The sequence below is a fragment of the Desmodus rotundus genome, chromosome 8, assembly GCF_022682495.2.
Source record: "Desmodus rotundus isolate HL8 chromosome 8, HLdesRot8A.1, whole genome shotgun sequence".
Taxonomy (NCBI): domain Eukaryota; kingdom Metazoa; phylum Chordata; class Mammalia; order Chiroptera; family Phyllostomidae; genus Desmodus; species Desmodus rotundus.
In genome coordinates this window covers 103,610,967-103,626,352 of record NC_071394.1, presented here as the reverse complement: position 1 = coordinate 103,626,352, position 15,386 = coordinate 103,610,967, and the positions used below count along the sequence as shown (strand labels likewise).

The 15,386-nt window shown below is 38.5% G+C and overlaps 1 protein-coding gene across 2 annotated transcripts in view; it reads left to right on the top strand.

Moving 5' to 3' along the window:
- The window catches only part of PPP2R3A (protein phosphatase 2 regulatory subunit B''alpha), a 147,290-nt gene that overhangs the window by 57,822 nt on the left and 74,082 nt on the right, over positions 1–15,386 (top strand). For both annotated transcript variants that reach the window (XM_053929347.1, XM_045199793.3), the window contains one exon: positions 6,895–6,997. In XM_053929347.1, the coding sequence (XP_053785322.1) occupies positions 6,895–6,997 (103 nt within the window). The remainder of the gene's footprint in view (positions 1–6,894; positions 6,998–15,386) is intronic.

The following is a 15,386-nucleotide window of genomic DNA, read 5'->3' as shown; positions in this document are numbered from 1 at the left end:
AACTCTGCTTTTCTCTTGCTGCTTTTAAGATTCTCTCTTTATCTTCAACCCTTTGGCATTCTAATTCCAATGTGTCTTATTGTGGCCCTCTTTGGGTCCAACTTGTTTGGGACTCTCTGAGCTTTCTGGACTTGTATGTCTTATTTCCTTCATCAAATTGGGGAGGTTTTCTTTCATTATTTTTCCAAATAAATTTTTGATTTCTTCCTCTTCCTCTTTTCTTTCTGGCACCCTTATGATTCAGATGTTGGTACATTTGAGTTGTCCCAGAAGTTCCTAAGCCTTTCCTTGTTTTTTTGAATTATTGTTTCTTCTTTTAATTTTGGTTGAATGTTTGTATCTTCCTTTTGTTCCAAATCATTGATTTGAGTCCCAGTTTCCTTCCCTTCACTGTTGGTTCTCTGTATATTTTTCTTTATTTCACTTTGTATAGCCTTCACTTCTTGCTTCATTTTGTGGCCATACTCAGTCATTTCTGTGAGCATCCTGATCACCAGTGTTCTCAACTCTGCATCTGATAGGTTGGCTATCTCCATTTTGTTTAGTTATTTTTCTGGGGTTTTGTTCTGTTCTTTCATTTGGACCATATTTCTTTGTCTCCTCAATTTGGCAGCTTCCCCGTGTTTCTGTGTATTAGGTAAAGCTGTTTTGACTCCTGTGTTGGCATATCTGTTACATTGTAAGGGGCAGAGCCTTAGGCATTCACCAGGACAGGGGAACCTGCTTTACCACTTTGTGGCACTGTAAGTGGGAGAGGGGTCAAAGAGAAATAAGTGCCACTTGCTCGGCTCTCACCCCATTTCCTGTCACTTACCTCACTTCCCGTCATCACCTGATGCCCTTCTAGCTGCTGCCCTAGTGCTGATTCCCAGAGTGGGTAGGTTTGTGTACATTTTAGGACCCTGTGGGCCCTTTAAACAGACTCTCCTTGAGAGACCTGCAGTGTCTCCCACCGCCCCAAGCTACACTGATTTTTATAGCCAGAGGTTATAAGACTTTATTTCCTGGCCTTGGAACCATGGGCTGTGCGGTCTGGCCTAAGGCTGGGATCACTCTCTTCCCAGTTGTGCCTCCCAATTTTTATATGCTGCACGTGAATGTGGGACCGCCCATTCCACCAGCCGCTGATGCCTGGCCAAACCATATCCTCTCCTCCCCTCCTACCCATCTGGATGAATGTTTCTTCTTTAAATCCTTGGTTGTCGGACTTCCATATAGTTGGATTTTCTGTCAGTTCTGGTTATTTTTGTTTTTAGATTGGTTGTTATCCTTATGGTTGTGGGAGGAGGTAAAGCAACTCCTTCTATGCCTCCATCTTGGCAGAAATCTGATCATTACTTTTTGGAAGCTTCAGTTAAGGAACAAACAAATAGTACATTTATCAAAACACTCCTGGATTTTAACAGCTTTACAAGTTTTCTTGAATTGACTTTGGTTTCTCTTCAGAACGTACAAATCTTTCGCCTTTTACAAGTTTTCTTGAATTGAAACCCAACTTCTTTCCCCCCACTTTCTTCTTTAGAAGTTATTTCTTCATATATTTATACATTTTAAGAGCATGTCACAGCTTGCTCCATCTGCCTCTTTTAACTGATCAGCTTTCTTTTTTTTTTTTATTGTTATTCAATTACAGTTGTCTGCATTTTCTCCCCATCCCTCCACCCCAGCCCAGCCGAATCCACCTCCCTCCCCCGCCTCCACCCTCCCCCTTGATTTTGTCCATGTGTCCTTTATAGTAGTTCCTATAAACCCCTCTCCCCACTGTCCCCTCCCCACTCCCCTCTGGCTATTGTTAGATTGTTCTTAAATTCAATGTCTCTGGTTATATTTTGTTTGCTTTTTTTCTTCTGTTGATTATGTTCCAGTTAAAGGTGAGATCATAGAGCATGGTATTTGTCCCTCACCGCCTGGCTTATTTCACTTAGCATAATGCTCTCCAGTTCCATCCATGCTTGATCAGCTTTCTTTATATACATTCTACTCACCTTTTCTGGGCTAGATATCCTTCCTGGTAAACTCTTAGGATATTCTTTTTATCTATCGTCATCACCATCATTATTAAAAATCCATATATAATAGCAGCAGAGTTCAGGTTACAATAGCATCCCTTTATGCCACCTGAGAGCCCCTTGTAGTATAATGCTTAAGAACATGGTAGGTGACCTATAAATGTATTCTTATTTTTAAAAATCTAGCAGTAAATTGAGTTTACCAAGTTCTTCAGGCATTACATTAGAACTGAACCAATCATGTTGTATAAGACTACCAGTTAATGGAGTTGTTTTGAAGAACCACACCAAAGCTAAAAGTTACAAATGATTCATGTTTTCTAGGTGGATTTTAGTCATTTTGTTACAGGGGGTAGTTCTAAGTTGCCCAGCTACCAAGGACTAAAAGAGCCCAAGGAGAATCATGTATTCCTTATAAACCATTAAGATAACACTCCAAAGTCGATGCCATCATCACCATTTCGCCTCTGCTATAGCAAATGGAAAGCCGCTGGCTAAAATCTACAAATTTAAAAAATGTGTGGATAAGTAGTCCTAAGGGGAACTAATTGGAGGCTAGAAATAGAGAGGGGGAAAAAGCCACAACCCACTAATTAGCCAGCAGTAAACCAGCAAAGAAATTAGCATTTGTCCTGAGAGTATTTCTGGCTGAAGCTGGGGGAGGAAAATAGAGCCTAGCACCTGAACAGTAGGAAGGTTGGCTTGGATTCCCTCCCTTTTCCCCACCATTAAAGCCAGAACTTCAGCTGGGTGGTTTGATTGTCTATTATTAATTACTATTATTTTTATTTTAAATCAGCATATAACACTAGCAGAATTCAAGGGCTTGAAATGTGTAGATCTTCCAGCTTTCATTCAGCCATCTTTTTTCAGGTCCTGAAAAGACTTCAGCTGGAGTGCTAACCAGGGGTAGGAAAAATAGGGGTAATTTGTCAGAGGTGTCTCTAGCCACTGAATTCGGCATTGTTGGCAAAATCATGTAGCAATCTGGGAAAGCAGCAATAAGTGAATTACGATTGTTTAAGAGAAAACTTTGAGAAAGCTGGGAGACTGAAAAAAAAAAAAAGAAGTAGTCTATTCTGTAAAAGATTACAGCCATAGAGAAGAACTGTAACTACTTATATTCTAAGTTACTTTGAATATTCTAGGACCCTATGACTGTGAGCCTGAGGCTGACTATGATTTACCTGCAATTAACTGCATAATATTGAGGAAAGTAACAGCCAGTTTTGTTTTTTCTTTCTTCCTTTCTTTCTTTCTTTCTTTCCTTCTTTCTTTCTTTTTTTGGTATTAAGACTGTGTCACTAAGATAGGATGGACATTTATGTTAGTGGATAGAGCAGCAGCAGCAGTCACAACTGTCTTTCTTTATTGACACTAGTCATTTTAATTTATCTCTAGGGAAAAGAGATTTCTGCAAAAGACAAAAGGAGGAAAAAGACAAGCACAAGTCTTCATTTTAGGAACTGGAGGAAAGTACTTATGAAGTTATATTACATGAGCACCTGTCCCCTTTTTTTTCACTTAAAAAAAAAATTCTATGAATAGATTAATGTCTATACGAAATAAAGCTTTATCTTCTGGCCAGATATAAAATGGTTGGAGTGCCCTCTAGTGGGAGCTCCTCTCTCATCTCTTAAAATGCCTTTTAAAAACCAGATGGTTTAAGGGAGACCCCAAGCATGGTTATTCTGGGAGATTAAGCATGATGGTTTGAGTTACCACACTTACCTGGAAAAAGACATGTGTATGTTTTTGTAATCTTTTTACAAATTGTACCCTTTCCATAAAGGAACTTGTAGTACCAAACTATAGTATTTTAAACTTTCAAGTACAAAAAAAACCCTGGCAGATAATGACACAGAATTAAAGCATATTGACATACACATATGTGTGCTGACTTGCAATAATAGACTCTATATAATTGGGGGGGAATTCAAATAGAAAAATCACAGCATAACAGGAAATAATTTCCCTCCTGTCTCAATACTTCTGGGATGGACGCTTCCTAGCCCCCTCCAGGTGATTTGTGGATAATGGGCTCTTGTTCCTGGGCTTTCCTTCTTTTCCTACTCTTCTGCCCATTTCGTATTTCTACTCTGACATGTTTTTCTTACAGTGAGGACATTTTTAGGGGAAAGACATTGCTCCACAGGTTTTTTTGTTTGTTTGAGTTTCCAGATTTACCAGCTTTGTGGCATAGGTCCTCTCAAAGGGAGTCAGTAATATTGTTCCAATTTTTGTATGCTCTACTTTCTGTTCCCTTTTTATGGCAACATGTCATCTGTCCATTAACAAAACAATGCTTTATCTAAGAGCTCTAGAAGATACCAGTTTAGAATAGCTATGTTTACCTCCTTTCTCCTGCCATATTGAGTTCACCAGCTACTAGCATTGGCTGAAAAAAATTGTAATTCACCTTTTCTTTGTATTTTATCTCTATTTTTAGTAGCAGAAGACCATGTCTGATTTGACTTTTTCCTTTCAGAATATCTCTCACCTGTCATATCTGTGTGGGGTTTTTTTAGTAGTTATCCTTTCTTTTTAAAGTACTCCTTTCCAAAGACACCACTGCCTTTCTGTTGTGATCAGCCGACCCATTTTCCAGTCCTAAGAGGTTGTTCCTATCAGCACCTACTGCACTAATCTTTTTCTGAAACATATACTTAAATTTGGGGGCCTTGAGCATGATGAAGAATGATAAGGAGGATAAATATAAATGTCATACTATAGCTTTAATAATAACAAATGAGGTCAGTTAAGCATGCATCTGTCAGTCAGATCATAAACATTTTTGTGCATCTTCTATATGAAAGTCACTGTGCTAGGTGCTAAGGGAAAAAAGAGCTATAACTTTGCCTCCTCTTTAGGTGCCAGAGAGATCAGAGAAAGCTAACAGTACAGTGGTATATATGATATGTATAAATTAAATAGTACAAAGATCACTACTAAAGAAGTTAGTTGTCAGAGACGGCTTTTTGGAAGAGGTGGATTATTAGCTGGACCTTAAAGAATAGCCAGCATTCAGACAGCAGAGTTGGGAGGGTGGTAATCTAGGATAGTATGAGAAATGGCACAGAGACAAGAATGCACAGGAAACACTCAGAGAACACTCAGGGTCAGCCTGGCAGCATAGAGAGTAAGTTTCATTTAGCAAAGTAGTAAGATAGGTAAGTAGATAGGCTCCAGCCTTAATTACAGAGGGCCTTAAATTTCTAACTTAGGCATTTAAAGTTACTCACATAAGTGGTAGAGAGTTACTGAACATTTTTGAAAATAGGATTTATATAATCAAAGGGTGATTTAGAATGAAGAATTGTCTGTATAAGATGGGATGAACAGTGAAGTCTGTTATATTCCCCTTCCCTTCTAGCAGGCTCAGCATGAAGCAATAAAACCTGGACTTGGTGGTTCAATGGAAATAGAATAGAAGGAATGGTTGCCTAAAACATTAGAGGAAATATTCCTCAGGTCTCCAGGATTCCCATCCTGTATTCCAAGCACTTAGTGGTCCAAGCTAGAGCCTGGGAGTTATCATGGACTGCCTCCTCACCTGCCCCCGCTCCACACACACACCTGTCAACTGCTGCATCCTTTCATTTCACCCACATCCGCCCTTCCCTCCATCTCCCGCTGCCAGTATCCATGCTCAGGCTTTTGGTTGAATTTTTCCTTGATATTTCTGAAAAAGACATCTTGTCATGTCACTGTCCAAGTTAAAATTCTTCTGTGGAGTAGGCTAAAGTCCAGGCATCCTGATCTAACATAAGAGGGGCCTCCAGGATCTGATCTGTGCCCATGTCCCTGTGTCTTGCCACCCCAGCACTTGTAGTTGCCCAAACACTGCATGCACTCTTGTACCAGGCATTTGTACACATGAGCCTCTTGACATACAACAACCTTCTTTCCTACTTCCCCTTTTTTAGGGAACCTCACTGGCCTTCCTGTGTGCTTCCATGACACACCGTGCTTATTACTTCTGTGTGGCTGTCACAAAGGATTATAACCTTACTGGTGTAGCTCTCTCCCTAGACTGTAAACTTCTCACAGGGAACAAAACTGCTTCTTATTTTCTTTGTACCCCAAGTATCCTCGAGGCGAGACACAATACCTGACCTAAAATTAAGGAAGGAAAACGAGAAAATTTGGCAACTAATTAGATATAAAGAATAAGGATGAGGAACCGGGTAAATCTAAAATGACTTCAAAATTTCAAGCCCAGATAACTCAGGATGGCACCACCATTAACAAAAATAGATATCCATGAAAAGAACTCACTTTGAGGGGAGGTTTAAGTTTTGGTTTTTTATATTTTGATTTTGCCATCACAATATATAATCCAAATGGAAATATCCAGCAATTAGTTGGATGTGAGGAATTCTTGGAGCTCGAAGCCTTAATATAGCATTCTTTTTTTTTTTTAAAGACTGATCCTTCAAAGTCTAATTTCAAAAGCCCCTTATGAGGTTAGCCCTAAGTATGTCTGCCAATCTGGGCAAACAGAATTTTATGTCTCTTGTGGAACATAATGGTCCCTCCTGCCTGGTGGGGAGTTCTGGAGTTCTGGTCCCAGGTGTTGTGCTAAACCTGAATGGACATTCTCCTGCAAGTGTATTGTTACCTGCATTAATGCATTTGACTCTGTGGTCTCAGCCCCAGAAGCATGCTACAAAAAATAATATGCCATCTTGTTATTGAGCTTTTATTTAGATGTTCCTTTGACAAAATCAAGAGCATGGAAAAATTCCCTTTTTTTAATCACTGAAAGGAGAGCGCTTGATTCTTGATCCAAATGGCTTTCCGATCAGACTGAAATTACCAGCTCTTGATGTTATAGTTATTGTTTACTGTAGCCAATCGTCCTAAGTAGTTGTTTCTTTTATAGGTTGCTGAATAATCATCATGATGATGCCTCTAAGTTTATCTGTCTTCTCGCAAAGCCCAGCTGCAGCTATCTAGAACAGGAGGATTTTATCCCTTTACTTCAGGTAATTGTCATTTATTTTTTTAAATGGGTTTTATTCTTAAAATATAGAAACTTTAAAGGAATAAACCTATGAACGTGAATGGGATGGTAGAGAAGGGTGGAGGAGAAAAAAATATCAATGTGCAAGAGATTTCAGTATTTCTTGAAGTTAGAAAGCAGAAGCTGGTTAAGGAACCACAGCCCAGAAGGAGGGGACTGTGTGTGGACTGCAGTGGAGACGTGACCTACTCTGCTTTATGCTGCTCATTAGGATTCCAGAGAGGCCGTAAACACTGCCAACCCTGAGCCCATTAGACATGGGGATTCATAGAAGGTTTTTATACAGAACAATTGACCAATTGACTCCTTACCTGGTTCCCAAATATAAAGTATAACCTGGCATTGACTCACATGCATAAAAAACTGACAAAACAAATAATAAAGCATGTTAAGACAAATTCCAGTAGAGGGATATCCTAGATATTATCTGACCAATACTTCTCAAAACTGTCAAGGTTGCCCTGGCTGATGTGGCTCAGTGAGTTGGGCGTCAGCCTGCAAACTGAAAGGTTGCCAGTTTGATTCCCAGTCAGGGAATGTGCCTGGGTTGCAGGCCAGGTCCCTGGTTGGGGGCTTGCAGGAGGTAACCAATCGATGTTTCTCTCCCTCTCTTTCTCCTTCCCTTCCCCTCTCTCTCTAAAAAAAAAAAAAAAAAAATTAAATGTTTTTTAAAAAAACCGTCAAGTTTATCAAAACAAAGAAAGTCTGAGAAACTATCACAGCCATAAGGATTCTAAGAAAGCGTGACAACTAAATGTAATAAGGGATCCTGGATAGGATAGTGTCACAGATAAAAGACTTCAGGTAAAAACTAAGGAAATGTGAATAAAGTGTGGACTTTAATAATAGTAATAATGATGTGTCAATATTGGCTTATTAATTTTGGCTATTGCTAATGTAAGATGTTAATAATAGGGGAAACTACGTGCAGAGTATATAAGGAACTCTACTACTCAATTTTTGTGTAAATCTAAAACTGTTCTAAAAATTAAAAGTTTTTAAAATACATTCAGAGAGATTATATAAAATAAGAATAGAATGTTATGAAAACAGAATGCTACCACAACAAAAGAGCTATAGAATTTTAAAACCAAGTACCAAAATTAAAATTTCAACATAAGGCCTGGAAACTAAAGTTAAAGATATCTCTGGCATGCACATGCATACATGCACCACACACACAGGGGAGAGAAACAGAGAGAGACAGAGAAACATAGAGGGACCAATTCAAGAATTTCAACATCTAACTAACTGGAGTCTGCAAAGGAAGAAGGGGGAAAATGGAGAGAAGGAATTTATCAAAAAAAATGCAGAATCATTAATACAGGCTAGAGAGAATTGGAAAAATTGGAGTGATAGGGTGGGTCCACTGAGCAGATACCCACTGGGAATCTTGGAATTCTTGTTTTCCTCCTTGGAGGAAACAACACACCGTGTAACCAGCGGCTGATCAAAAACAGAACGTGACCCTCCCACCCCAGCCTCTCGTGCTCCCTCTAGTCACTGCCCACAGAATCAAACACAGAGCACAAGTCTTTTGGTTGAAAGGAGCCACTGAGTGCCAAGCACAGTGAATAAAAAAAGGCATACATAAACATGCCCTCGACATTTTAGAAAAACGCTGATGGAGAGAAGATACTAAAAGCTTCCAGAGAGAGAAAAAGATCACCTTACTAGGAACAAAAATCAATGTGGTATTAGATTCTCATTGGCAATTCTGGGGAAATGGATTTGAACTCAAATTTCTATGTCCTGCCAAGCTGTCAATCAAATATGAGGTTAGAATAAAGATATTTAAAAACTCAGAAAGTTTATCTCTTATTTTCTTAGAGGTTTATAGTGGTCCCTCCTCTTTACCTGTGGTTTTGCTTTCCAAAGTTCCAGTTAAACGTGTTCAACCACAGTCTGAAAATACTAAATGGAAAACTCTAGAAATAAACAACTCATGTTTTAAATTGCAGGCCACTCTGAGTAGCATGATGAAGTCTTGTGCCATCCTGCCTGGACATGAATCATACCTTTGTTCAGTATCTCCACACTGTATATGCTACCTGCCCCATTAGTCACTTAGTAGCTATCTTAGTTATTAGATCGGTTGTGGTGGTATCACAGTACTTATGTTCATGTAACCTTTATTTTACTTAAATATAGCCCCAAGCCATTCACATAATTTTTATTTTCATAACAGAAAAGTTTTATTACAGTATATTGTTATAATTGTTCTATTTTATTACTAATTATTCTTGTTAATCACTGTGCCTAATTTATAAATTGAACTTAATCATAGGTATGTAGGTTTAGGAAAAAACATGGCATAATATAGGGTTTGGTACTATCTATGGTTTTAGGCATCCACTGGGGGGGTCTTGGAACATATCCCTTGCAGATAAGGGGAGAATACTGTACTTGAATATATATTGCAACAAATTAAGCAAACCAGGAAAACATGGATTCAGTCCAGAGAAGCAGTGAAGGGAAGCCCCAGGATGACAACTGAAGAGTGCTGGATGGCACTGCAAGGGAACAGAAAAATTACTTCAAGAGATAATGGCCCAAATTTGTCTATACTTGATAAAAACTGTAAACTCACAACCCCATGATACTCTGTATGCCCAAAACACAAGACACACAAAGAAAACTACACCAAGGCACATCATAATAAAATGGCTCAACACCAGTAATAAAGAGAAAGTCTGGAAAATAGTTATATTTCACAGAGTGGAACAAAGAGTGGGAGGAAAAGGCACAGGAAAGAAGAAGCATAATTAGTAGGCATAAAATAGACGGGGAGAGATAAAAATGGTATAGGAAACAGTGAACTCAACTTATATGTACAATCCATGGACATGAGCTAAGTGGGGGGAATGCTGGAAGGTTGAGGGATGCAGGGCAGAGAGGGGGAAAGGGGGAAAAAATTGGGAAAACTGTAATAGCATAATCAATAAAATTAAAGAAAAAAACAAAAGAAAAAAAGAATGGGAAAAAATATTTGCAGACATATTGGATAAAAGGTTACTATCCCGAATATACAAAGAACTCTTATGATTCAGTACTAACAACAACAACAACAACAAAAACCCTGATTTTAAAATGGGCAAAAGATTTGAATAGACACTTCTCCAAAAAAGATAAAATGTCTAAAAGCATATGAAAAGGTGTTCATCATCACCAAATATGCAGGGGAATGCAAGTCAAAACCTTAATGAGATATCACCTCACACTCATTAGGTTGGCTTTTTTTTTTAAGTAGAAGATAACTGTTCATGAGGATGTGGAAGAATTGGAACACTTGTGCGCTGTTTATGGTAATGTACAATGGTACAGCCACTATGGAGAGTAGTATGGAATGTTCCTCAATAAATTAAAAATAGAACCAGCAATGCCACTTCTGTGTATATATCCAGAAAAATTGAAAACAGACCCTCAGACACATTCGCATTGCCATGTTCGTTGCAGCATTATTCACAATAACCAAGAGGTGGAGGCAACCTAAAATATCCGTCAATGGAAGAAAGGGTAAAGGAAATGTGGTATATACATACAATGGAATATTATTTAGCCTTTTTAATTTTTTTTAAAGATTTTATTGACTTATTTTTAGAGAGATGGGAAGGGAAGGAGAAAGGGAGAGAAACATCGACTGGTTGCCTCTCACACGCCTCCAACTTGGGTATCTGGCCCGCAACCCAGGCATATGCCCTGACTGGGAATCGAACCGGCGACCCTTTGGTTTGTAGGCCGGCACTCCATCCACTGAGCCACACCAGCCAGGGCAGCTTATTTAAAAAATAAAAAGGAAAAGGAAATGGAAATTCTGTTACATGCAACAACATGGACAACCCTCGAGGACATTATACTAAATGAAATAAGCCAGTCACCAAAAAAAAAAAAGATTACACTTATATAGAGTATCTGAAGTAGTCAGACTGATAGAGATAGAAAGAAGAATTGTGGTTGCCAGGAACTATGGGGAGGGTGAGATGGGGAGTTGTCGTTTTGTGGGTGTAGAGTTTCAGTTATTCAGGACTGGGGCTGGGGTATCTGGAGATCTGTTGCACAACAGTGTGCAAGTCGTTGACAGTATTGTTCTGTAAACTTGTTGGGAGGGTAAATTTTATATTATGTGTTTTTTGCTACTAAAAGAAAAAAAGCTAGGCCTTTCAGCTGGAACCACCTTCTTCCAGTATTTTACCAAAATGACTAACACAATGGAAAAGAGCTGTATGTTCTCCAGGCCTTTTAGAAAACATGGAGTTGTTCCTTTGGCCACATACATGCGAATCTACAAGAAAGGTGATAGTGTAGGCATCAAGAACGCGGGCACTGTTCAAAAAGGAGTGCACCACAGATGCTACCATGGCAAAACTGGAGGAGTCTGCAATGTCACCCAGCATATACAGTGGACAGTGTTGTAAACAAACAAGTTAAGGGCAAGATTTTGCCAAGAGAATTAATATACATATTGAGCACATTAAATACTCTAAGAGCTTGGATGGCTTCCTGAAACATGTGAAGGAAAATGATCAGAAAAAGAAGGAAGCCAAAGAAAAAGGTACCTGGGTTCAACTGAAGTCCCAGAGTGCTCCACACAGAGAGGCACTCTTTGTGAGAATGAGTGGGTAGGAGCCTGAGCTGCTGGAACCCATTCCTTATGAATTCGTGGCATGATAAGTATAAAAAAATAAAAGACCTCTATACTGTGAAGAAAGAAAGAGGAGGAGAGAGGGAGGAAGGGATGAAGTGAAGGAGGGAGGGAGGGAGGGAGGGAGGGAGGGAGAGAGGAAGGGAGGAAGGAAGAAAGCTGAGTGCTGTATTAATATCACATAAAGAGTTTAAAGCAAAAATTTTTGCTAGGTAATAAAAGGATCAGTTCAGGTTATAATAATTCTAAATGTTTATTAATCCAATAACAGACCTGAAAAATGCAGAAGCAAAGTAGATTTCCATGAGCTGCTGTCAAAATAAATTAAACAAATAGAGAGAATATCAGTAAGGATATAGAGAACTTGAACAGTACTATCAACCAGTCTGACCTAATTGACATTTATATTACACTTCACCCAACAATAGCAGAATAAATGCTCTTTTACCATGTACACAGAAAGTTTACCAAGATAGACTATATTCTGAGCCATAGAACAAATCTCAATACATTTTAAATATTCAGCTCATAAGTATGTTCTCTGACCATAATGGAATTAAATTGGAAATAATAACATACTTGTGAAAAATTCTCAAATACTTAATAACTAAATAATACTTCTAAATAACTTATGGGTCAGAGAAGAAATCAAAAGGGAAATTAGGAAGTATTTTGAACTGAATGAAATGAAAACACAGCATATCAAAATTTTGCTAAAGATGTATTAGTGAAGTTAGCAAGGTTATAGATATGTGATCAACATACAAAAATTGGTTTCTAACTATACTAGCAACAAACGGTTGGAAGTTGAAATTTTTTAAATACCATTTATAATACTACCCCCAAATATTAAATGCTGGGAGATGAATCTGACAAAAGATGTGTATGACCTGTACACTGAAAATAGCAAAACATTGCTTCAAGAAATTAAGAAAATTTATATAAATGGAGAGATATGTCTTCTTTATTATTGGGAAGAAGACTTGATATTGTTCAAATGTCAATTCTACATTAGCTTTGATTCTCAGAACCATAGTTGTGTTTTGTATACTTTCCCTCCAAGAAATAAATAAGGAATTAAAATCAACCAGGACCTGTGGAAAACAAACCCAAGTAAAATATAAACGGTAAGAAAGGAACTGAACTGTATTACGCATGAATAACATAACCCCATTACAGAGGATAAAGGGAGAAGAGGAAAGAGCTAACCTAAGTAATTTGAGGTAACAGTACTTTAACTGGATACTTTAAGACTAAAGACAAAAGGAACTGTATACAAATACTGTATTCTAGTTATTAAATTTGTTTCTCAATGGGCTATGGGTTGGCAATTCTGTAAGTTACAAAGGAAAGGGGGAAGGCTAGAATGAGTCTTGTGGTATTAAATTGGAATCAGTTATCTGTATGATTATATAGTTATAATACATAGAGATGAAAATACATAGAGATAGATATAGAAAAATATAAGTGTGTGTGTATGCTTAGATTGTATACATGCATATATTCCTGGCTCTGCTTGCTAAGAAAGCCAAGGAGCAATGATACCCTAATAGTAATGAGCACACCGGCATCCATATTTAGTTTCTAAACATCATTCAACAGGAAAAGGAACCAGGGCTGCTTGGAGAAAAGATAGATTCCGGGACTAGAGCAAAGAAAATATAAGGTGACCCTGAACCATCTTGTATCAGAAAATATGGAAGTGCTCATAAAAGGATGGGACATATCAAGAGGACACAGGAGCCAGGCTGATAGAGTTCTCAAAGGTCAAAACTATTATCAATTTGAGCAACAAAATAAATAATGATAGTATTGGATAACCCATAAAATAAAATAAATACCCATGAATCTTTACTGATACAAATTGAACAAATAGGTACATAGAAGAGAAGGAACATTTCTTCATTACAAAAGAATTCCAGGTAATAAATGTAGGAGGAATGAGAGAAATACATAATCACTATCAGATAAACAACAAAATATAAAATGTCACAGTCACATTCCACCAATGGTTACTGAAATCAACCATTGAAATCAATGGGCAAAATTTTAGAGTAACAGGATTTGACAGTCTCAAAGAATCTCTTCCATGACATTTATCAATTATTAAGGGAAAAAAATAACTTTCTGGTGGCAAACCCAAAAGATATCACTTCAACCAAGTGTGTTCGAAGTTAACACTGCGAGGTAAAAGACATCGACATTACATATTCCTTGTATGATTGAAAAGGACACAGCATTTCTGTGCTATACCTGCTGAAAGTGTCACTTTAATCACCAGACACCAGACAAAACCACATAGAGAACCTTCTACAGAATAACTGATCAGGACTCATTAAAAGTATCAAAATCATGAAATACATGGAAAGGCTGAGGAACTGGCACAGGTTAGGAGAAACCAATGAGACGTAAGAACTAAATGCAGGACTTCAAGATGGAGGCATAGGAAGACAGGCTTCACCTCCTTATGCAACCACAAAAAGGAATTAAAACTAAATCTCAAAATAATACCCAGAACTGTCGGAAAAGCAAACTATATGGAAGTTTGACAACCCAGGATTTAAAGAAGCCACATTCATCCAAACGGGTAGGAGGGGCAGAGACGTGGAGACAAGTGGAGAGGCAAGGAGACATGTTTTGGCATGGAGAGGCAGTGGTGGTGGAGCGGGCACAGGTAGTCCCACATTCATGTGTGGTAGATAAAAGTTGAGAGGGATACCTTGGGAGCAAGGGATCTCAGCCCCGGGCCAGACCACACAGCCCAGAATTCCAGCACCAGGAAGATAAATCCCTTTAACTTCTGGCTATAAAAACCAGTGAGGTTTGGGGCAGTGGAAGAAACTGCCAGATTTTCAGAAAACTTCTCTTAAAGGGCCCAAACAGTCTTAAAATATATGCAAACCTACCCACTCTGGGATTCAACGCCAGCGCAAGAGCTGAAAGGGTGCCAATAGCATACGGAGAGTGAAGGAAGTTACAGGAAATGGGGCAAGTGCCAGGCAATCCCCCAGAAGCACTGTCACTGTCTCCTCTCCTAGACCCTCCCCCCTTAGCAATTACCTAAAGCTCCAACCCACACAATTTTCAGGTGCCTTTTACAGAGAATCAAAGCAGCTCTACCTAATACACAGAAACAAACACAGGAAGGCTGCCAAATTGAGCAATCAAAGAAATATAGCACAAATGAAAGAACAGAACAAAACCCCAGAAAAAGAACTAGACAAAATGGAGATAGCCAACCTATCAGACGTAGAGTTCAAAACACTGGTGATCAGGATGCTCAAAGAATGCATTGAGTACGGCAACAACATAAAGGAAGAAATGAAGATTATACTAAGTGAAATAAAGAAAAATCTACAGGGAGCTAACAGTGAAGGGAAGGAAGCCGGATTCAAATCAACTATTTGGAACATAAGGAAGAAATAAACATTCAACCAGAACAGAAAGCAGAATCAAGAATTCAAAAAAATGAGGATAATATAAGAAGACTGGGACATCGCCAAATGTGCCAACATCCAAATCATAGGGATCCCAGAAGGAGAAGAGGAAGAGCAAGAAATTGAAAACTTATTTGAAAAAATAGTGAAAGAAAACTTCCCTAATTTCGTGAATGAAATAGACATACAAGTCCAGGAAGCACAGAGAGTCCCAAACAAGTAGGACCCAAAGAGGACCACACCAAGACACATCATAATTAAAATGCCAAAGG